We start from the raw sequence: 24,468 nt of genomic DNA, 5'->3' as shown, positions 1-24,468 counted from the left end.
CTCATGACAATCTGTGCAAGGGGCTATCTCTGTTGCACGTGTTTCTTGTAGGAACCTGTTACATTGGTTGTCCTTACCAGGACAATGCCTCATAACCACAGGCTTCCTAGGGTTAGAGGAAGGTTTACATGAGTCATGGGTCTGGTTCATTTCCAACAATACAAGACAAACCACGCAAAGAAAAAAGCAAGGAATACTTGGCAAAGCAGCAGTTTATTTTAAGCAAAATCGGCAAAGGTAGAATCAGTGTCAGGAATGACATTGCTTCTGGCTGTACAAAATGGAGTGCAGACCAATGGGTGGGCGGGGCTCTCCCCTTACATGTCGGCAGTTAACTACCATGTTAGTAATTTTAAACGGCTGTTTCCAGGCCGCACCGGAAGCTATATCCTATGTTGAGAATGAAGGTTTGTAATTGTGTAGAAACCAGATCATTTGTTAAGGAAACCTTCTCAGAGAAGAAAATCCAGCTCTGGAAAGGAAGGAAACGGAGATATAAAACTGAAAATACTTAGTTGAAAAAGAAGGAAAACCTATGTAAAGAGAATTATAGTAGCAAATTAGAGACAAAATATAAAATAAAAAAGCGAAATTAAATATAGGTAAATACAAACCAACAAGGTAACAGGAAAAAAGAATACGAAATATTCTTGGATCTATAAATTCAAATAAAAAATATCCTGCTACCATGAATTCCTTGATTTATTGATATTAATAAAAAAATGGTGATGCAACAATTAAGGCTAATGACACCGGAAATATTTCTAATTAAAAAAATTATTAAGAGACACTAAAGACTGTAGAACTAGAAAAATGAACAATAGTTTGTTTAAAAATACATACAAAGGATTTTATTACTAATAATGTAAATTGCGAAGAAGAATCAAAACCTTACAAAATTAAGAACCTTCAGAGCAAGAGAAACATTGCATCTTGTTTATTAAGGATAATTCTTTTTTCATGAGAGACACATCACTTGGAAAACTCTCCAGAGATAAATGGTGGAATATTTGTTTATATACTGACACAACCACGGAATAGTCCTTACAATTTTGCCGTCCTTTATCTAAAATTAGTAAGTAAAAGAATGACATCGCTCACACAAAAAAAGGATTTATGGGAAGAATTTGCTGGTTACCTTACCTTCCACCATTTCAGTGTGTGGAACCGATAATGGGTACTGACGAACCAAGATATAAGGAAAAAGAAGCTCAAACAGATTCCGAAGAATAGAATTGTCATACACTGAAATTCCATCTTCTGTCTGAAGTAGAGTAAAGTCACAACACTGATCAACCATGATCCTATAAGAGCCTGAAATATTTGAGAGAAATCATTAGAAAGATTAATGTTGTGGTTCGGACTGTATAACTGACAATTTCAAGGTCTCCCGCAAGCAGGGTTAACGTATCTTTATATAAGTAAAAAAGGCTTTAGTCCTTTGATGTATTCACAAGACTAATTTCACCTTCAGTTTATGTGATTAAATGATCAACTGACAATAAAAGAAGAAAAAACTATGCGATTTTACTTTATTCAAATAATGCTTGTTAATGTTTTAAATGGATTAAAAGGCAACGGGTACATTTTGCCACAACTATGCAGAATTTTTAAACTGAAAATCTAACCATCTATAAGGACTCTCTAGTCATAAAGCAGAACGAAGAACAAAGCAGTTCAGACGAAAAAAAACCTTCATAGCACGAGCTGCTCACGATTCAACACAGACAATATATATATATATATATATATATATATATATATATATATATATATATATATATATATATATATATATATATATATATATATATATATATATATATATATATTGTCTGTGTTGAATCATGATATATATATTATATATATATATATATATATATATATATATATATATATATATATATATATATATATATATATATATGTGTATATGTATGTGTGTGTGTGTTTGTTTTACTGAATCATGAGCAATTGTCCTGTGAATGCTTTTTTTTTTTTTAATTACGTTCTACTTTGGTACACATTGTGACTAGAGGCTCCTTACAAATGGTTGGATGTTCATAATAAAAATTTGTATACTTTTGGCAATATGTACCCATTATCTTTTAATCTATTTAAGACATTTATTAAGGTTATTTGAAATAAATAAAATCACACAGTTATGTTTTTTTTTCTTTTCAGTTGATCTCCGTTGGTCCATACACTTCTTCGAAAGTCACAGTAGTAAAACTATAATAACACTTCAGTAATCACGTAATTAACTGCCTTTGTTTTCGAGACACATGACTGTTAGGAGGAGAAAAATTGTCATCCTTATTGACCATCCCTTCATCCTTTCACTAGCGAGAGTGTGTTGATTTGATTTTTTTCACATTTCCTTGGGAAAAACCAAATGAGAATTTTTTTTTTATTGTCGAATTGAAACACTTCCGTGTGTGAAGTAGCATTCCACTATTGTAAACCTTTATATTAGATTTCTGTATAGAATTTCGTAGTCTTGCATCGCATTCATAAGAACATTAGTTCCTGAACGACCTGTTAAATTGTCCTATTGGGTATTTTAAAGGTATTCCGTGAACGTGGAACAAATTGTATGCAAGCTTTTTTTTTTTTTTACCATTTTCGTCGCTATGTGAAAGAAGGTTATTGTGTTAAAGTGCGATTCCACTGAGGCAACATTTTGGCAACATGTGGCATGCTACATTGTCGCATACGCCAGGTGTGTTTCCACACATGTGGTATGCGACTTTGTGGCATGAGTCATACTGCCCGACGCATGCGACAAGATTTAGCCTGTCGCCTAGTGTTGAACGCCTTCCCACCATTCCTCGATTCGATGTTGAAAGCAACAAAACGAAATGGTCGCAAGAAAAAACCGTAGTATTTATAGTAAAATACAGGAAACTTGCTGTTCTATGGGATATACGCTTGACAGAGTACAAGAATAATCTGAGTAACCATGCTAAACAAGATGCACTGCGGGGATTAGCCGAGAAATTTAACTGCGAATGGCAATAGTAAAAAATAAGATCAAGAATTTGCGTACTGCTTTTCGCCGTGAGTACAAAACCTTAACCCAAAAGAAATCTGAATCCTCTCCCGTTAAGTGAAGTAAATGGTTTGCCTCTGACTAGCTGATATTTCTGTTATTTATTATTATTTTATTTATTTATTTATCTTTTTTGCGAACACAGAGCACTAAATAAGTTGACAACTGGCTTAGTTTTTGTTGAATTGGTGGAAATGGTTTTGTGGCATTCAACAGTCGACATAGCACGTATCATGCCACTCTGGTTGAAAGCCGCATTCGACATAGCCTACGTATTGAAAGCCAGTCAAGCCGCCTGTTACATGTTGCCTGTGTTGCCTCGGTGGAATGGCGCGTCTACTCTTATTAAAATTGCTGCAGCACCTAACCGCTCAACGCTTCTCGCTGCTGGGAGAAAGGGAGCTGGGGATTTGGTACGATACATGTACACATGCGCTACTGGGATTTAAGCGATGTCAGGCAGGGCAGCCGATCGAGGCTACGGTCTACCCCAACGCCAAATCAAAGTCCTTCAAAGAAGGCATCGTGCTTACCCCACATATAAAAAAAAAAAATGGGAAAAAGCACGCTAAACGAAGAAGAAGCATAAGATTAGAAGACAATGTTTTTCTTAAATACCAGTGTGATGCTGAAGAAATCAGTGTCGTTCATACTATTGCTGATATTTCTGTGTTAACTGTGCTGATGTTTTTGTTACCAATCATGCTTGTGCATTTTTATGTATGTGACCAGGTTAAAGATTGTGCCCGAGTGAATGATCGAAGTGAGACTTGGAATCAATTTCTGTAATTTAATGCTGCCGTTATTTATCATTGTATTTGAGTCAGTTTTCGAATCCTTTCCTATTCCTTACGGTCTGGTCTATGAGCAAAAGCCTGTGCTGGCATAATGCCAGCTCAATCAATAACATTTCTCTTCCCAAGGTTAGTGTAAAGTTCTCGTGGTGGTGTAAGTATTTTTGCTACCAAAGTCTTCTAACAGAAAACTTTATCCTTGTGTTTGAATGTAGCGTCATAGGTTATGGCACAATCTCTAGTGTATACATTCCTTTGCCCTGTCGTTTTTATTCTACTCGATTTTGTTTATTTGTTCAGCCCTTCAGCAGTAGATAACATAGCGTTTACCAGTCTATTTGTGTGTGAATCTGCTGTGATAATTTTAAATATGCTGGATCAACTATATCTTTGATCTCGTGACTATAATTGTACCTAAAGTGGGTTGTTTTTAAGTTACTTGAATGATTAATTCCATTGATCTTCATTTTTTCTTTTTGTGAGATTCTTGTTACGTATTAATGAATTTTATTTTGAGTTCTTATTTGTCTTTTTTTCTTTTCATTTGCATACAGTTTTATGTAATTGCTGATTTATCTGCATTAAGTTAGTATTTCATTAATTCTAGCAGGTATAATTTTTGTCGTTTACTATTTAGTGTGAATTTTGTGAATAAATTCTGTTAAAGTGTTGCCCAGAGGTATAATTCAAGTCTTTGATGGTCTTGAAGAAGTACTGTGAAATTACTGCCTAAATCTTAGTTGTTATGAGAAACACATCCATTTTGTGATTAGATATTTGAAATTCCGAAAACCTGTCGTTTAAGGCACCAGAAATTAAATCTCCTCAGACATCCGTAAAAAGATTTAATTGACAGCAGAAAAAATAGACATTTGAAAAACATTTAACTGGCAGCAGAAAACTAGAGTGCGGGATATATGGAGACTCCTGAAGCAATCCAAATATTTGTTTGCTAGCGTGGCACAGCTCAGGCTGAGAGCAGCCATCAGTATTTCAAACCAAACCCTAAGAGTCAAGAGAAGATAGAGATTCTTCTTCTCCATTACTTTCCACCAACTTCGTTAGCATCACATATATAAACTAATCAAAATCTTTGTATGTGCTACTGCACCTTTCATGTAACAATACATATACAGTATATAATAAGAATTAGATGGACACCAGAGACTTCTGCATGTCTGTTTTTTAATTAATTTCCTTCACCGTTCCAGGAACACAATTCCCACAGAGATAATGGGAATTGTGTTCCTTAAACGATGGTGGAGGAAAAAAATTTGTGACTACATTATGCTGAGCTATCTATGGGCCATCTTAATGCTATTAAAGATTCCACTTCCTAGGAGCGACAATGCCATTCATCACATGTATGATATATACATATACATGCATAATAAACATACATATACAGTACATACATATATATGCATATATATACACATATATACATATACATGATTATTATAACTTTTGTACGTGATTCATTTATCACACATTACCACAGGTGAAAAATAAGAGACGGGGTGTAGGTCCTGACCGGTTTCGACTTTATTTCCAAGCCATTAACGAATGACTGATACAGAGTATAAGAAGTCACAATTATATATACCACAGGCAGGCAGTAGAGATGTATGAAAATAGGATTATCATATTTTTAAACAGTACAGGGGCAGTAGTGCTAATGAGTTTCCAAACTCCGCCTCCCTGACACCTGTCAGGTGTGGATCTGAGGTTGCCTATGGTCGGTATGTTTATCAGTATTGTCCCCTGAGAGTATATTGTGATTATTAGCCAAATGAGTTTTGAAGGCCACTCCTACCTCGACACCAGCCGGTGGGTGGATATGTAGTCTCTAACGGTTGTGTATGTTCGTCAGTAGCTGTAGCTATAATTGTGACTTCTTATACTCTGTATCAGTCCTTTGTCAGTGGCTTGGAAATAAAGTCAGAAACCGGTCTCTTATTTTTCACCTTTGGTAATGTGTGATACACACACATATATATATATATATATATATATATATATATATATATATATATATATATGTACATAGAGAGAGAGAGAGAGAAACACACACACACACACACATATATATATATATATATATATATATATATATATATATATATATATATATATATATATATATATATATATATATATATATATATATATATATATATATATATATATATATATATATATATATATATATATATATATATTATTAAGTATTCCCTCATACGCCATCTTTCATGCAATAACTCAAAGGTAAAAGGACTAAGTAATCAAAAGATTCAATTTAGTATGATTCACTGTAGGCAAATTCGCCTCTAAAACCTCTCTCACCACTTCCTTGTGGGGGGGGGACTACTTTAATCCCTTTTTTGTCCAAAGTGCTGCAGGAAATCCCTAAGTTCCAAGTGTGGACCCGATCAGAGCTAATCATTGCCCCAGGCAGGTCAGCTGGTGGGCTGAACACATGCGTTCCACCATCTTGAAATTACCGCCATGCTGCCTGCATTTCCATGTTGGCAGAGTGATTATGACACGATCCAGGAAGAGAAAGAAGTACTTCCGAAGTTATAAAGGGCCTGAGAGAGAGAGAGCTTGCCCTTAGAATTATATCGGCGGCCATGGAAAGCAGAGCTCCGTCCCTTGCGCCATTAAACTGCCTAATTTCAAACGTGGCTGGCAGTATCAAAATTAACTTTTGTTGTGAACTAATTCACTTGCCCTCCCTCTCACTGGCCCTCATAAGAAGAGAACTTTGGCTTCTAAAGAAAGTAACATACCAGGATTTAAGTTTTTTTGTTAGCCACGTTCCTTATTCTCCTCCAACTAAGTTCCTTTCTTTTCATAGTGCAATATACCTATCAAGTTCAGTCTAGGCATCTTCTATGCAATTCCTCGATTCCTTCTTTACAGTGCTAGTTTTGATTGAGTAAGTGTGAGTGTTTCAATTGCAGATTAGGAGTATTCAGCTGTGGATCTGTGTATCATCTTGTGTGCTTAGTGGCCCTCACTACTTTGTTATCAACAACTTTTGAAGTGGGCAACCCAGGAAATTCCCTGTCATTTGCTCTTGCCTCATTACCCCAGAATTACTCAACCATTCTTCTGATGTGTTTTCTTTTGTAAATATAATGAATTAAATTAAACCCCAGAGTTTAACTAATCACTTCCCTCTTGAAGTAGAAGTATTTTGTTTTTTGTAATTTTAGCTGTCCTCAAGGCCAGAGTCAAGATTTTGTGGTAATTAAGGTAAGTTGCATATCACCCTAGTACTCCATTTATCTAGCAAGACCCTAGCTTTAAAATTACAGCTATATACACCTATATGTATATATATATATATGTGTGTATATATATGTGCATACATATATATATAGATAGATATATATATACATATGTATATGTGTGTATGTGTGTATATACATATATATATACACACATATACATATATATATATATGTATATAATATATATATATATATATATATATATATATATATATATATATATATATATATATATATATATATATATATATATATATATATATATATTAATTTAATGTTGGGAATAAATTACACCTAAAGGAATTATATATGAGCCCTCCCACCCTGAGGGCCATCCCAAAAAGGCATCGGTTCGAATCCTGCCTATGTCACAAGGACTTATTATATATAATTCCTTTTGGATGTAAGCAATTTCTAGGGTAAAATGACTTCAGTGTTAATGGATTAGTATTTCAGAATATCAAAACGAAACTTGCAAAAATCAATAACAAACCACCACAAACACACACACATATTTATATGTATATATATAAGTAATATATACAAACACTTTACTTTTCTCACACGATTCTTTTTCTTTTGGAGGAGTGGCTCTATTAAGTTAGCCTTCGAGTTCAAGGTACCTGATGAAGAGGCTGATTGAAATCTATTATCCAAAATCGGTGGTTCCCTCTGAATTCTTCCACCAGTGTGGTGGGAATTCCATAAAAATGTTGGAAGCCATGCTTCTTAGGCCCATCACAATCACGGCCTAACAACGCGCAATTCATACCAAGGTGCCATTTACCTGAAAGCAACAAAATTTCAGTTATTATTTTTGTATGTATCTCTTGTTATGGTAAGTTTTCTAGATAATTCCTGAAAGATCAACAAAGAATGGATTTAAATTACGAGGTTGTACTCCATTGTCATCAAATTATACGAGAAACGAAACAAAATTTTGTTAGTGTATGAGTGGTATCACCTGAGAATGCAATCTGGTATCTTTCAAATCTTTTGTAAAACTTTGTACAAAGCTGCATATATCAGTTGTAATAATGGAAACTGCAATAGCACAGGATCCAGATATTGTCCAACCTACATATAATGACAAATTTTAAAAGTAATTTCTATTTTTCCTAGGTAGTGAACCGTAGCCTTCCATTTATGGAGTCCTTCCACAAATGCACTGACAGCTCTGTACTGAGAAAAAAGAGCAACACTGGTAGGCCTAGAGCATGATGCCCTCCTCTCCCCAACCTATTTTCGTTATTGTTGGTTCTGGCCCATCTGAGTGTATATTACCTCTTCAGAGAGCAGTATGGAGCCGGGTGGAAGAGGTGGATTTCCTCCTATATGAAAGACGACGTTTTGTATACCAAGTACAATACAAATTTCTTTTTAAATTTGTCATTTGTTCCTACAGGAATACAAACACTCTGCCTTTCTGTATGGAGACTCACCCTGTAGGTGGGATGTAGTAATCCCTCCAGTGCCACTATTGAGAGTGGAGTGCTTAATTCAATCTACTGGGTCTGGATCATGGACACAAATGACTCTGTACATTTGGATCCTCCAACCCCAACTCCTTAATCCGTTGCCCTCTGATGGATCAAGAGGCCATGTCCACATCTCTAGTGTGATTACCCCCATCCCTCCTTCTGTCATGTCTGGTAGTCTCAAGGAATTGTCTTTTAGGGCGTTCCTCTTCAGGTCATGTGACCAATACATTCGCTGTTGCCTTTTGTTTCCTCACCCCTCCCTTATACTGAAGAGAAGGGTCTTGCTGTCACTTCCACAGTTAGTGGTACAGTGTCTTGTAGTGCCACTTCCCTTACACTGCTCCAGTTTGTCTTGTACTATGGTCCGTAAGTCTGACCTACATTATGACTTAGCTTGTTAAAAAAGTTAAGTATAGCTTAGTTTAACCAGACCACTGAGCTGATTAACAGCTCTCCTAGGGCTGGCCCGAAGGATTAGATTTATTCTACGTGGCTAAGAACCAACTGGTTACCTAGCAACAGGACCTACAGCTTATTGTGGAATCCAAACCACATTATGACGAGAAGTGAATTTCTATCACCAGAAATAAATTCCTCTAATTCTTCATTGGCAGGTTGGAGAGTCGAACGCTGGGCCAACAGCGTGCTAGCCAAGAGCTCTACCTACCCCTCCAATGAAGAACTGACTTAGTTTGAAAGAGGGGTGCATGGAATATTGGGTATCCCCTTCCATCACCCTGCTTGCTGAACCACTGCCACCAGCCCAAGCACAAACCTATTCAGGGACTTGTGGGCGACATCTCTAAGGTATAGTGTGGTGAAGGTTGTCTACCTTCTTCAGACTGCTGCTTTCATTGCTTGCAAGGCCTGAATATTTTATGGAAAAAGACCATGGGACCTATGCTCTTGATGTTGTGAGCTTTGACCTTGCTAGGGGGGCTTCGGACCATTGGGTTGGATTTGTTGACCTTGTCTATCACCTCCCTCATCCAGAAGGAGATGATGTTTTGGAAAGCTTCATTTTCTTACCAGTGTTAACAAACAAACATCTGCATTTTGGACTTCAGGCTTCCATCCGCTTCATGTGCGGTTTGACGGCACGAACTAGGCACAATGTCATCTCTTCCTCCTCGCCCTCCACAAAGTCCCAGAGGGAGAGGGTGAAGAATGCTCTTGGACTACATTCCTGGGCCTTATTGGTTCTATGTTTTGGCTATAAACTCTGGCACGAAGGAAAAACATGAGTGATCACCATTCTAAGTAGGAGGCTTAGTATGACAGGCCATGTATTTCTCCTACTCTCTTGGCTGATGTTCAGGCCTCTGGGAAGACTGTTTTGAGGATTAGGTCTCTGGCTGATGATTTCTGAAAATGGTTCATAAGAGGACTCCTGCTGGCCTTCCAGCAACTTTGTCACATCCCACTCAAACAGTTTCCCATAACTTTTTAGTAATGAATGCTCAAAGCTTCTTAACAGCATAGGTCTCTCCCATGACTCCAAGAGGTTAATAACCCATGACTTGAGGACTTGGAAGGGGGCCACCCAACTGTCCTTAATTGCTGAGACTGACAGGTCCTTCCTCTGTCTCTGGTAGACTAGGAAGTTCAGCAAGCAGACTTACATCTCGAGTGGAGAATGGCCCTTTTGATGACACTATAAATTGTGCATGATGGGCAGAGGATGCCCATCATCTCCTTCAATGTTTTTTTTTTTTACATACACTTCTCTCTCATAGGAGTTGCCAAATAGCTTCTACCTGTGAAGGTGGAGAAAGGGTATCCTCTATTAGTATCTTTGGACTTGTGGCTGTATGAGGAGGGCTGACCATAGTATTAGTTGTCTTGGAATCTCCACTAGCCATGACAAAACGTCTGTGTAGCACTCTGCATGAGGCCACTGGGGAGCTACATGTATTACTTGAAGAAGCAGTGTTGTGAAAACACTGTTTGTCACTTGACATGGCAGAGTGAATAGAGGGGAGAACTAGATGTCCATATGGTCACATGGGTGCTGGAATACATCTTGCATTGTTACCCTTAGACCTTGGGCTGGGAAGCAGAAGATAGCAGTGTTGTGTTCATCCTTGTGGCAAACAGGCTGACCATTGGACATTCCCACCTTGTGAATAGTTTTTCTGAAACTTCCTGATGAAGGGACCATTCCATCTTCACTACTGGGTCCCACTTACTTGGCTGATCTGCCACAATGATTCTCTCCTCCAGGATATATCTGGCTTTCAGATCTACATTGTTTGATTCCACCCAGTCATGCATCTGCCTGCCATATAGCATAGGTCAGGGGAGATCATGCCCTCTTGCTTGTTGATGTAACCCTCTATGTTGGTGAAACCATTCAGTGCCACCACCTAGCGCTCCTTCAGGGCCTGCTGGAAGCTATGGAGGCCAAACATACTACTATCATTTTCAGCACATTTACGAGTGCTTGAAATGATCTCTCCATTCAGATGTCAACCACCTCAGATCTTCTCTTATCTCTTTGCTAAGAGACACCTGCTATCCGATATGTTTCTCTGAAAGTGACTAGTTCCCCTTCCACTACCATTGCAGGGACAGTAAGCAACTCCTCTTCAAGACAAGTTTGTCTGGGGATGTTAGGTGGCCTAAAATTACTACCCTTGCTGGGCTAGTAGTCTACATAGAATCTGCTGATTGCTTTTACCAGATGCATATGTGATTGTAATAGATACAATGCCCTCTTAACTTCTTGAATTCTTCACACTTTTGAATATGCTACTAGGCCTATGATCTAAATGAAAGAATATGAAAAACTCTGATGTCAGTATCAAGATTTGAACTTGTATCCAGAGTATAAGAACAAGATCAGTGTATTAACTTGACCATGAGTAGGATTGCATGCCCTGCGTGGGATTCCTGTGCAATCTATCTTAGGTTGTCTCTCCTTGCCAGAACCAGGCAGTCCTTCACTGTCACCATATCTAGGATCGTCCTCAGATACTTGATCTTCTGTTTTGGGGCTAAGTCCGACTACTGCCAATCAGCTATTATCCCCAACTTTTGGCAAAGACAGCCATTTTTGCTCATTCTTCAGTAGCTTTTGTTTCAACAAGGTGGGAATCATTGATCATCCAGATTCCCCCACAGATTTATCCCCTGGGAGTGGGTCCAGGCTGAGACCAGTCCAAACTCCCCCTTTTGAAGACCTGCATGGTCATCGCTAGACCAGAGCAAAGGAGTCTGAATTGAAAGACAGTCTAATGGTGTACTAACTGAATAAACTTCCTCAAATCATGGTGGATGATATGTGTAGGTAAACATTTTGTAGGGTGATTAAGAAAATGTAGTCTCCCTCTCTGATAGAATCCAACACTGAATGGGCAGTTTCCATTGTGATTGACGTCTGCTGAACACTGACCTTCAGCGGTGAGAGGTCTATGTGCTGTGGAGGAGTCACTGTCAGAGCTCCCCTCTAACTCAAACACTGCCACCCCCTTGCAGCTGGCTGCACCCACAAGAGGCAGAGAATTCAAAGAGCTCTCCCAGCATAGGGATAGCTTGGATTCCACACACTCTGAAAGGGCAAATCCCCCGAGCATGGAAATGATGCAGGTTTACCCCTAAGACTCCAGAAGAGAGCTGGAAAGGAATAACCCGATCCATAGATTGGTAGCCACTACTAAATGAACAGGTTACACCAAACAAGCTAGCATTATGAACAAGTCACAAGCCTCACTAGCATGGGTTGCAAGCCTCGTTAGCAATCATGAGCTTGGCTCACAGTATGCAAGAGTCACATGCCCAGCTCTGTAGACCCGCTCTGTCACAAGCTTCTGTTAGTCAGTGAGACTGTTTAGTGATCTTGAGCCTAGCTTAGTAGCAAACGTGGTCCTGTAGCAAGCCTGAATAGAGCCCACTTATATAGCTTACACCATTAGCAAATTGTCCACTAACCCTCTCCATGTGAGCCTGGGGAGTTGTGAGAAGTGTCTTGTTCGACTGTCCACCACAGCTGTCTGATCATGGATAACTGATCATGGATAAAGAGAGAGGGCAAAAACAAACATCATTGCCATCAGAAAACTAGATCCACAAACCAAGCACCCAGGAATGAACGAGCAGCTTGAAAGGGTTGCACAACCCCTTTCTGCATGACTCCAAAGAGTTGTGGTGACAAAAAGAAGTGCTCCCTTTATGGTACGCAAGAGTCATGCGCTAAACTCACAGTCCTGAGCCGAACTTGGTTACGGGCCTGGTTCAGGTACCAAACCTGTCTAGAGCTTTGCTCAGGTCACTTGCAATGTTAGCATATTGTGTGTTATCCTGCAATCCTTGGGAGTTGCAGTGCAAAGAGTTGAGGTGTTTTTCTGTCACCATGGCCATCAGACCATGTAAGGACAAAGAGAACACAAGTAGGTTGTTGCTATTGCGTAAACAAATCTGTGGACTGAGTAAATGGGTAGCAAATGAGCTGCACTAACAGATCACGCACTTCATCTCTGTACAACTCCAAAGAGTAGTAGTGAGAAGGAAACGACTCCAGCATTAGGCTTGCAAGCTGAAACTCTACTTGACGTAAGCTTGAAAACTTACTGAGAAGAGATAAGGGCAGATCTTAAGTCTAAGTGGATAGTACTAAGTGCTGACCCTTCCCAGAAAAGCCAGTTATCTTCAGTAAACATGTTTCCCCGCCCTTCCCTAAATGGGGAGGGTACTCTGAAAGAAGCATATCTAGACTCCAAACTTGGCTTTAGACTTCCCCTTCCATTTGACGGCAGCACAGGGAACAGGGAAAGAGAGCAAGTTCAGGGTGGAGGCAGACAGTGGAGCAGATGATGATGAAGGGGGAGAGCACTACCAGCTACCTGACCGACCCTTCCTCTGCTGTCAGTACTCGTGCTGGCTGCAAGCTAGTCATGCCTAGAACTATAGCCTAAGTCACACTCATTAGAGGAAAAAAATACGGGTTATTTCTTCAGGTTATTTCTTCCTCTGCAGAGGGATCACCTTATCTATGGTAGGTCAAACCATCACAGGAACTTCCAAGTGACTAGGTCTTACAAACCTAAAAGGCAAATGTTATGATAAATAAATCAGAGAACAACACAGTTGCTGATGAATATTTTTAGAAGCTGCTATGTTCTCAACAAAAACAAAAATATTTATTCATGAAAAGGAAAATTCTATGCAGAATTTCCTTGCAAGTAGCTCACTGACTGGTGGGCTTTGATATATAACACAAATACAGAAAGAAAAAAGGAAAAAGTATAATCAAGTTCCTTCCTCCGGGAAGGTGAAATGGCTGCCAGGAAAAGGAGAAGGGCTAAGTGTCTGATGCCTGCTGGAAGAAGCCTCCAACTTCTGTTCTCCCCTCCTCTTCTCATACAGGTTCCATTGTGGCAACTGATACCCTATATATTCCCAGCACATGGATCTCACGAAATTCATTTACTCTGCATGAAATGCAAACCAAATGCTGATATACTGCAAATGGAGACAAACCTATGCAAGATTTATCATGAGCTGTACTGCGACGAAGCTCAGGACTGGCCCCAGTGATGACTCAGAAAAAACAGCAGGTATGTAGTACAATTACGACATTAAAGTTCTCACCAAGGACTAAAACAAAGCACTCAAAATCATCACACCATGCACTACACAATGCCTATGAATTATTCTGTTGGCTGAGAAGGCTCATCATGTGCCCCCCCCCTAAAACTGACAAAAATGCATGTAAGTTGTAATATTATATATATTTTTTCATTTTCTTCAAGTTACCACTGAATTTATGACTCAACACCACAGCCACATTTGGGATAACTCTGGACAGAATGGTTACAGAGAAGTGAATACTGAGCCACTCTATAGGGTAGTATGGTTTGGTATGCAAATTTATCTATAATGGGATCAACTAAAGTCGAAAGGCCACAAATTTTCGGGAATAGTTAAAACCTGACATTCCGGTGTGTATGCAGCCACTGTAGTATTGAACTAGGATGTCATTCAGCAAGCAACCATCCTTTTGCACAATTAACCCACTATGGTTCAATTATTTTCCAAGCTAAGGATTATGTGACGAACAGAAAAGGTTATGTTTAAAAAATGCATGGAAAATTGGCAGTTCTGTAGCAGTAACAGTGAGCCATTTATATAATTCATTTCATAATATGCACATTAGATCCATACAAAGTTTAACAAATGTAAAAAAGGTCATGTTGCAACATTGGTGACTCAGTAAACTCACCAATCTTGGTCTTGAGGAATTCAAATTTATAATGTACTGGGGAATACAAAGACAAAAGAGGTTGACCGCCTTAGATACAAAATACTTGTTTCAAACGTGGTGCCCAGGAAATTCAGATAAGGTGCCCAGGAAATTCATTTAACTCCAAGAAAAATATTGATCATTTAGCACTTCCTCCACCAAGAGTTTGCCTTCAGGAACATATCAGCAGAGTTAGTTATCAAGTTAGAACATGGAAGAGAGCACACTCTCCAAAGCCTGAAATACCCCTTCCAAATAGGGATCATGGATGGATGATGAAAAATAGAAGACTGGAACCCCAGCAATTTAAGGGAACACCATTGCCCTCAAGTTTGACTGATATACTCGAGAAGGTCATAGATGAGGAGGATGATGTGTCAGAAGATAGCAAAAGTGACCATGATTATGACAGTGACAGTGACCACAGCGTCAGTGATGACAATGACACTGATTAAACACTTGGTTGAAAATGTGCACACTGGCTGACCATTGGTATTTCATACAAAAATTGGTAGTGTATGACAGAGGGTGCCTATGTCGTCCATTTTAATTTCAGAGTATAGTCTTTCCTATACAGGTACTTTGGAATGAGATAAATTTGGTGTCCTCCCTAGTACAAGGTATTTGACCTTTGTATGGATCAAATTGCTAAAAATAGATTGTTAAAAATAGAGTAAAAGAGCATCAACTTCATTATAGTTGTTGATTTCTTGTGGCACATGTTGCTTATAATCATTTAAAATGTTACCACTGCAGAACTGCCAATTTTCCTTGCATTTGCCTTTTTACATTTGTTAACAAAGTCCAGAGCTTGGAAAATAATTAAACATTAGTTGGTTAAATGTGCAAAGGGATGTTTCTGAAGCATATTGTAGGCTGCTAGCTGAATAATGTCCTGGTACAATGCTACAGTGGCTACATACCCAACTATAGGTAAATTTGCATATCAAACCATACTGCCCTCTGGAGTGGTCCAAGACAAACATTTTATTAGGTCATTCACTTTCCTGTGACCATCCAGAGTTATGTCAATTTGTGTTCCCCCTACCCCAAAAATGGCAGTGGCGAAACTGGGCGCTGCACCCAACTTCAACACCCTGCAAATGGTGTTGAGTCCCAGTATTTTCAGTGGTAACATGAAGAAAATGAAAATATAGGCCAAATACTACTGTACAACTTGCATGCACTTTTGTCAATTTCAGGGAGGTGCAAGGTGAGGGTACTCAGCCTCAAAAGGTCACCAGTACACCAACTGTATCGCACATTCGCATGCAAGTGCAGTTGGAAAAACAGTAGCAAGAGTAGGTGACGAGAGGAGGGCATCATGGCCTAGGACTACCTGTATTATCTTGCTTTCGCAGTCAGTGCATGGCCAGCAACACATGTGCAGAAGGAGAACTCCATATATAGAGGCGGAACATTTGTATCCCAATAGAAACAATAAACATTTCTTCAATTTTGTCCCAGATATTGGCTGTTTAGTACAAAGTTGGGAGCAACAACACTGCAAGATGATTAAAAGCATGCACCACCTGAACGCACCAACAATTGCTGTTGTATAGTTTGCAGCTTCTAATGCCCTTCCTAATGTGATCTCTGTCAGAGGAAGTGAAGCTCGGCTGGATACATGGACAATTACTGGTGGTGTGCCATCCTCCCCAACCAAACCTAAAAGGACACTGTAAGCTATTTCTTCTAGATAGATGAGAATAATAATAATTTTAATGATCCAATTTGAAATATAGACAACAAGATTCACTGAGAGCATTACCTCCATTATATTTGTAAAAAATGCTGGACATCTTATACTAAACTGCTCACACATATGGAAACTTTACTCATTATATTCACACTACTGTCTTTTGAAAAGAAACATACACTATTGTAAGTAAGGTAAAAAAAAATATAATCCAATGTTGAAGATTAATGGAACTGATTACTTACCATACCACTGGAACTGACTACTTACCATACCTTGCTGGGTATCGTCCAGTTAATAAAGCTGCTCGACTCGGGGTACAAAGAGAAGCCGCAGATAAATGGTGAGTCAGACGCACACCTTCTGAGGCTAATCTTCATTGAGCACATTTATCATGAAAAAATATACATTATACCATGAAAATAACAATGTAAAATTGATTTATGCAATATACTTATATAAACAGATATTAAGTAGATGGAAAAGGCTACAAGAATGTTAGGTAAATATGCCAACAATACTAAAATAGTTTCTTCCTCATAGCTGTGTTTTCCAGTTCCCTTATATATATATATATATATATATATATATATATATATATATATATATATATATATATATATATATATATATATATATATAATATTTACACATGTATCACATGTATACATATAATATTTATGTATATATATACAGTAAATCCCCTGTATTCACGGGGATGCATACACACCCCTGTGAATAGCCAAAATCCATGAATACATAAAACCCATATATATATATATATATATATATATATATATATATATATATATATATATATATATATATATATATATATATATATATATAAATATATATATAAATATATATATAAATATATATATATATATATATATATATATATATATATATATATATATGTATATATATATATATAATATTTACACATGTATACATATAATATTTATGTATATATATACAGTAAATCCCCTGTATTCACGGGGGATGCGTACCGCAACCCCCTGTGAATAGCCAAAATCCATGAATACATAAAACCCCTCTAAAAACACTTAGAACTGCCTATTTTGATAGTTTAAACACAAGAAAAACCCTCTAAAAATGCTTATACCTGGGTATTTTAATAGTTATATCACAAAAAGTGCATTTAGTCATGAAAATTATATGAAAATAAAGTAATTAGTGAATATTTCTCAGTGAAAAATACCGCGAATGGGCGAATTTTCCGCGAATAATGGGTAGATACATTCCACAGGGAAATCCGCGAATCGTGAGAATGCAAATACGGAGGGTTTACTGTATATATATATTATATATATATATATATATATATATATATATATATATAAATTATATATATGTATGTATGTATATAAATAATTATATGCAGAGGTATCACAGGGAAAAATTAAACATAAGGCATAAATCCTGACTAGTTTCATCTTCAGTTTTCTGGCACATCTTCAAAAGGACTGTCACAGAGTAGTAGAAATTTAAATTATACATAAATATAGTAAATCTATATATAGAAATGTGAATGTAGCTAAACTTGTAAACATGTATGTATGTAAACTTGTGCTCAATAGAAATCTGAACCGCTTGACCCCTCTAGCAAAATTTTGCACGTGGCCCTCATTTGACCCATGGAAGGTTTTCGCCTAGGTTTCAACCCGGTACCTCGCCCTCCACGATACCTTATTTACTGCAGGTTCCGGCAAAGACCTAGCCATGGGATAACATTTTGGGCTGGTGTGAAACAGGGAGTGTCGCAAAAGTAGGTTCGAAAACTTTTGTATCGACTGTGCAAACTAGAGAGAATGGATCACTGAAAATGCTTTCCTTTCCTGTGATTAATAATTCTGTCTAGAGTTCATTGTTTTAAATAAACATGTTAATCAACACCACACCACATGTTACCTCCTTTCTAAGGTAAATGATCGACTGTCATTCAGTTTTCCCTGGTAGCACCATGTTGGTCAGCTAGTACAGTATACAGTATATGCTAGGGTTGAAAAAACTCACATCTGCTAATTAAGAAAAGGAGGAGCTAAACTTATTAGTGCCTGAAATTAGTGCACCATTTACCAGTCTTGTGTTTCAATACAGGTGGGGCCACATGTTTGATGCTAGACCCATATAAACTACCTTCCTTGAAATCTATACATTTTACATATTTATTTTAAAATAAATGGGTGAAATTTTTACATCCCTTGGCTGATATTCATATTCCTACAGATGTTTTCTTTTGTTAACATGGATCTGATCATACTTCCTGGTGTAGTATTGGCATAAATTATCCTTTTAGCCGCTGTCCAGTTGACATCATGATTGTTTTCACTAACATGAAGAACATTACAGTGATCACTTGTTTATCTCTTATACATTTTTATGCTGTTCTATTCACTTTTCCAGTGATTTTCCAGTTGGATCAATATTAAAATTGGCACTTGAATTACATGGGATTTGATATACATCCCCTTTCGTATTGTCAGGAGAGTTCTTTATGAATGAATTTTTCAATGTATTATTGTTCATATATGCTACATTAACTCCACTGGTCATAAGGAGAGTGGGAATATCTTGGAAACTGTTTGCATGTGGTAGCTTAGGCAGGTGCATGTTTGACATATTTGTCTGTTGTTATCATCAGTACAGCCCTAGTACAAATCGAAGCTATTTTAGCATCTTGCCTGTATTCCTAATTACATCTATTTTATCTTCAGTATGCTCAGGGTTACACATACACAATGCTCTCAAAACATAAATTTGAAAACTGATTTCTTTACTTTATTGCTTAAACCAGAGTAAAATGTACATAGGTAGAAATATTGCTAGGGTTTCTGTAAATACTATATTGGCACCCATTACTAATTCTGTGCATCAGGCAGTCCTACTGCATGATGCACAGGGTATGACACTGTCATGCACTATTCCTATAATAAATTTTATTTGTTGAACCGGTTCACTTTATTTACCAATGAAAATATTGAACATTTTCTTTCCCTGGCCTAGTACGCATCAGCATACCTAAATTACATTGTTTTAAATAATTTTGTATAATATTCAGCTTTTTAAAAATTCAGTATACAAATTGTTTAAATCTGGAGATGAAGAACTCCTCACAACCATACTAAGATTTTGAAGGTAAAACTTTCTGTTTAATTCAGATTTACCTTTCTTTACAAATACTGTATTTTAATCTATTCCTGCTTATCAAAGGTTGAGTTTTTAATACCAGGGTTTGATGGCCCTGACTTTATTTATCATTGTAACTTTCCACATGCACAAGGTATGGATGTATACACCAAGTCCAGATAACCTATTTGTTTGTCAGAAAAACTTGGAGTGTAGTTACCATGAAGTTCAGTGTTTACTTATTTGATGTTTACAGCAATCCAAGTATGACTGTCATCCTCGGTAGATGCAGCATGGCTTTCACGTCAAATCGTGTAGTTCACAGGGTAACCACAGCCATGCCTATTTTGATAAAAAAAAAAGGGCCATTAATGGACTATACGGCATTTAGATTCTGGCTTCATTCTCTTTTGCGAGTTAAAGACTTTCACGATAGGACAGTGGACCCAAAACGGTTCTCACTCCTAACTACTACAGCTTTGCCTGTCATTCTAAGATAATGGGGTAAGGAAACCATCACGAAATGTCCAACAATGGACAAACAAATATGAACATAAAATCTCTTATCTATCCCACTTTTCAGCAACCAAACCATCAAGTCTGGTTCAAATAGGCAGTCATACAATTCCAACTCCGAAGCATCAAAAGTTTGACGAAAAAACGCAAATAAGTCCTCAAAACTATCCCAGATGCCCTCTTCTCCCAGATCACATGCTGGCTCAACACCCAGGACTGTAGATCGCCTGCAGTAACCTGTACCAATTCCTAATATTCAGGTTCTCCCTGCCACCACCTGCCCATGCCTGATGAGTCCTCGACCTATGGAACACACAGTTGAAGGACACAATGGCAAGGGCATTCTGGGAAGAAATCAAGTACCTTCAGACAATGCTGGACCTTAGTGGCAAAGAAAAGCCGAAGAAGGTCAGCCTGGCAAAAGAAATATATCTCCACCAGCTGCCATCAAACATCTAGCAGCACCCCCGCCCCTCTCGAACACAAGGAACACAAATAGCAGACCATCTAAAGAGGGCAGATGAGTTGCTGGAAGCCACACCCCACCCACAACATCTGCAAAGCCAGAGAGGACCAGGGGCAGGATAACAAAGGAGGGAGCCATTTTAATGCCTTACAAACATGCTTTTTTCAAACAGTGACAAAAGAGAGCCCCCTCCACCCATCCTCTGCATATACCACCACAAGTTTGGAAAGCGTTGAGGAACTATGCAGCTGGAGAAAAAATCGAGCAGGGCAGCCATCCAAGATAATTACGGATGCCCACCCCACCAGATTCTACTTCATACATCACTGATCAAGTCTATAACAGGAAATTCCTGTAGTCATAGGTCTTAGAATTTTGTTTCTCAACGACCACCTATAAACTAAGTAAACTTTATCTTAAAGGCCAGTTTGACTCTAAAGAAGAAGAACATTTGATTGCATGAAATTTTATCAGGATCCCGAAGAGATTTACAAAGGAGGGATGTGGAACAGTTGGGTCGTTCATATCTTTTATCTGTACCTATCTGCTTATGTTACATTCCTGCTTTACAAGTCCATTAATTTCTGCAACCTAGTATCTTATCGACATCCTAAAAGATTTTTGTTTCAGATCGTGATAGTTTCTTTTTATCATTTCTTCATAGCAGTAATCGTGTAGTGGATCTTCCCCTTAATATGGTAAAGGATTCAGAAAGAAAGCATTTTGAATCCTCAGTGCCAGCTCAAGGGAAAGGTAAACTGTAAGATTACTGCTATGAAGAGATAATAAAAAAAGACTATCAAAATCCCAAATGAAACATGAAAATAATAGGAATTTGCCAATTAAAGAAGCCAGTGAACCACCAACACCAGTCCTGGAAGTGTCATCGAAAAATGACTTGTGCCTTTAGCCTGGTTCACACTATGCCAGTAATTTAGTCAAGTGGCGAGTAGTTTAGTTACTACTTTCCTACTAAACTGATCAATTTCGTTCGCACAACCAGTCAAGTAGAGTACATTAGTGTGTAAGGCATCGCAAGATGAACAGGCAACGCAGCAAAGCTAAAAGGCTAATAAAAGATATAGCCGTTTTTAACCAATTTTAACCTTATCACAACTGGAAAAAAATTACTAACATGAAATTATAATTAAATTTGTTATTTGGAGTTTCAACGAATATGATAATTAGGTAAATAACACTATTTTAATCTTAAAAAGGAAATAAAATAATATTAGGTATGTTTAAATCCCATAAATTAATGGGAAAAACTATTACATATATTGATTCTTTCAAACATAAAAAAATACAACTCCAAACATTTTGTTAAAGTAAACTCTCTTAATTGAATAAACACATTTTGAACAAGGTGTGTTTGTGAAACACTAATGCCCCCGTGGGTAACCAATCAAAAGTTATGGCCGAGATTAAAGTTTTTGCAGACACAAAGACGGACAGGTGAAAAACTATATGCCCTCGAATCACTGATTACGGAGGCATAAAAATAGAAAATACCTGATGTTCTTGATTTTCGCTTTTATCTCCGTCTCTCCAAATCCAGGTATATCCATGGTTTTCTCCAAATCAGCATAGGCACTTTGCTTGATTTGTTTATTTTTATACTGTGGACATTTAACATTCCACAAGCTCTCATGTTGTAAATATTTTGAAATAAATTTTAGTGTTGTCTCTTCATTCCATCGAAGTGCCATTTCTGCGGCAACCTACAACTCATGAACTCCACTAAATTACTAAATTCAACACGTGTTCTCACTGGTTTAGTGGACGAATGACAAGTGGGCGGAGCTACTACTTGACCGTAAAAATAGAACATTTTGGATCGACTAAACACTAAATCACTAAATTGCTTACTAAACTACTTGACTAAACTGTTTGGTGTTCAGATACGTTTAGTAGCTAAATTACTCGCCACTTGACTAAATTACTGGCATAGTGTGAACCAGGCTTAAGGCTCGGGCTTTAACTTCACTTGTCTTCTTGTGCAGTCAAGGGAATTATTTATGCACATATGGAAAAACCAGGCACTCCAAATTTCTCCAAGATTCACGGTAGCCATTATTAATGAATTAAAAAGTGATAAAAGGATACACGAGACGAAAGCTGACAATTCTGGTGCTATGGAAATTTATAATAAAAGTGATTTGCAGAAATAACGAAAAATTGAGTGATGAAAATACATGCAGATAATCAGATAAAAATCCCATAGACATTTTGAATACTAATTACTGTAGAAAGTGTAAAGAACTACAAAAGGGATATGAAAACTTGATAAAAATGATTTGTGTGACCTAATCATCTTTACCCTACTTGTATAGGGTAATAAAAATGCACAATACAAATTTTCCAGCCGGGCCAATTATCAGCTCTGTTGGATCCACTGTTTACAATTGAGCAAAATACCTGGCAGATAATGTGAACCAATTGTTTGGTACTATGTCTGGTGACAGTATGAAGAACAACTTAGACTTGATAAATACATTAAATGGTGAACACGCTGAAAGTGATTTTAAGCTTGTAAGTTTTGATGTGATATCATTGTTTACAAAAATGCCTGTTGGCGATCTTTTAGCATTTTTGTCTTGTACCTTAGAGAGCAGACATCTGGATTAATACTACATTCGCCATACTAGAATGGATTAAATTACAGTATTTGAAAAGGAAGGTAAATTTGAATTCAACGGAAAGTTTTACCTTCAAAATTTTAGTATGGCTGTGGGTAACCCTTTGTCTCCAGATTTAAGAAATTTATTTATGGAATCACTAGAAAGACTATTAAAGAAAATCATTCCACTCAATGTAATTTAGGTATGTCGATGTGTATTGGGCCAGGGAAAGAAAATGTTAATATTTTCTTTGGCAAATGAAGTGAACTGTTTCCACAAATAAAATTTATTTTAGGAACGGCAAATGACGGTATCATATCGTTTCAAGATTGCCTGATACACAGAATTAGCAATGGGCTCAAATATAGTGTGTACCGAAACCCTACGAACATTTCCGCGTATTTTCATTTTTGCTTTGGTTAAAGCAATAAAGAAATTAGTTCACATATATGTTCTGAGAGCATTATGTAGCCTTGAGTATATTGATGATGAAATAGATGTCATTAGAAAAACAAGCAAGAAATTAAAATATCCTTGATTTGTATCAGGCTGTACTAGGACTGTACTGATGATAACAACAGACAAACATACAAAACCTAAGCCTGCCTGAATTACCATATACAAACAGTTTCCAAGATATTCCCCATCTCCTTATGACCTTTGGAGTTAATGTAGCATTTATGAACAACAATATAATGAAAAATTCAGTTATAAAGAACTCTCCTGACAATACGAAAGGAAGTGTATATCAAATCCCATGTAAGTCATGTGCCTATTTTTATATGGTCAAACTGGAAAATCACTGAGAAAAAAACATAAAAATGAGAACAACGAAGGAATTACTAGTAACTAAATACTTTTAATGAAAGGGATAATATACTTTATGTAAATATTGTAATAACTTCATAAATTATTTAATTGGTTTCTCTTGTTAAGCAAGTTTAATTTCAATCTTAATAAGTCAAGTGGAACTGCTTGCTGGTTCTTTTCGCTCCCTTCTAAGGGTTTTGTACATTTTATTAAATAGTTTTATTTATCTTTTTATATTTCAAGAAGCGGAGTATCATCTTCTCTCTTCGCCTGATGGTCATGCACTGCTCTTATCTTCGTCCTACTTAATATGGGGGACCTTTTCATCAGGCAAAG

At 37.3% G+C, this 24,468-nt stretch overlaps 1 protein-coding gene across 1 annotated transcript in view; it reads right to left on the bottom strand.

Annotated features, from left to right (window-relative positions):
- The window catches only part of LOC136834025 (arylsulfatase H-like), a 69,258-nt gene that overhangs the window by 17,845 nt on the left and 26,945 nt on the right, over nt 1–24,468 (bottom strand). Inside the window, exons 3-6 of the mRNA XM_067096618.1 lie at nt 16,837–16,940; nt 16,410–16,535; nt 7,769–7,932; nt 1,144–1,314 (exon numbers count right to left, since the gene is read on the bottom strand). Coding sequence (XP_066952719.1) covers nt 1,144–1,314; nt 7,769–7,932; nt 16,410–16,535; nt 16,837–16,940 — 565 coding nt within the window. The remainder of the gene's footprint in view (nt 1–1,143; nt 1,315–7,768; nt 7,933–16,409; nt 16,536–16,836; nt 16,941–24,468) is intronic.

The sequence above is a fragment of the Macrobrachium rosenbergii genome, chromosome 1, assembly GCF_040412425.1.
Source record: "Macrobrachium rosenbergii isolate ZJJX-2024 chromosome 1, ASM4041242v1, whole genome shotgun sequence".
Classification (NCBI taxonomy): Eukaryota; Metazoa; Arthropoda; class Malacostraca; order Decapoda; family Palaemonidae; genus Macrobrachium; species Macrobrachium rosenbergii.
Note: the sequence above shows the minus strand (reverse complement) of the source record. Positions and strands in the feature narration are given on the sequence as shown.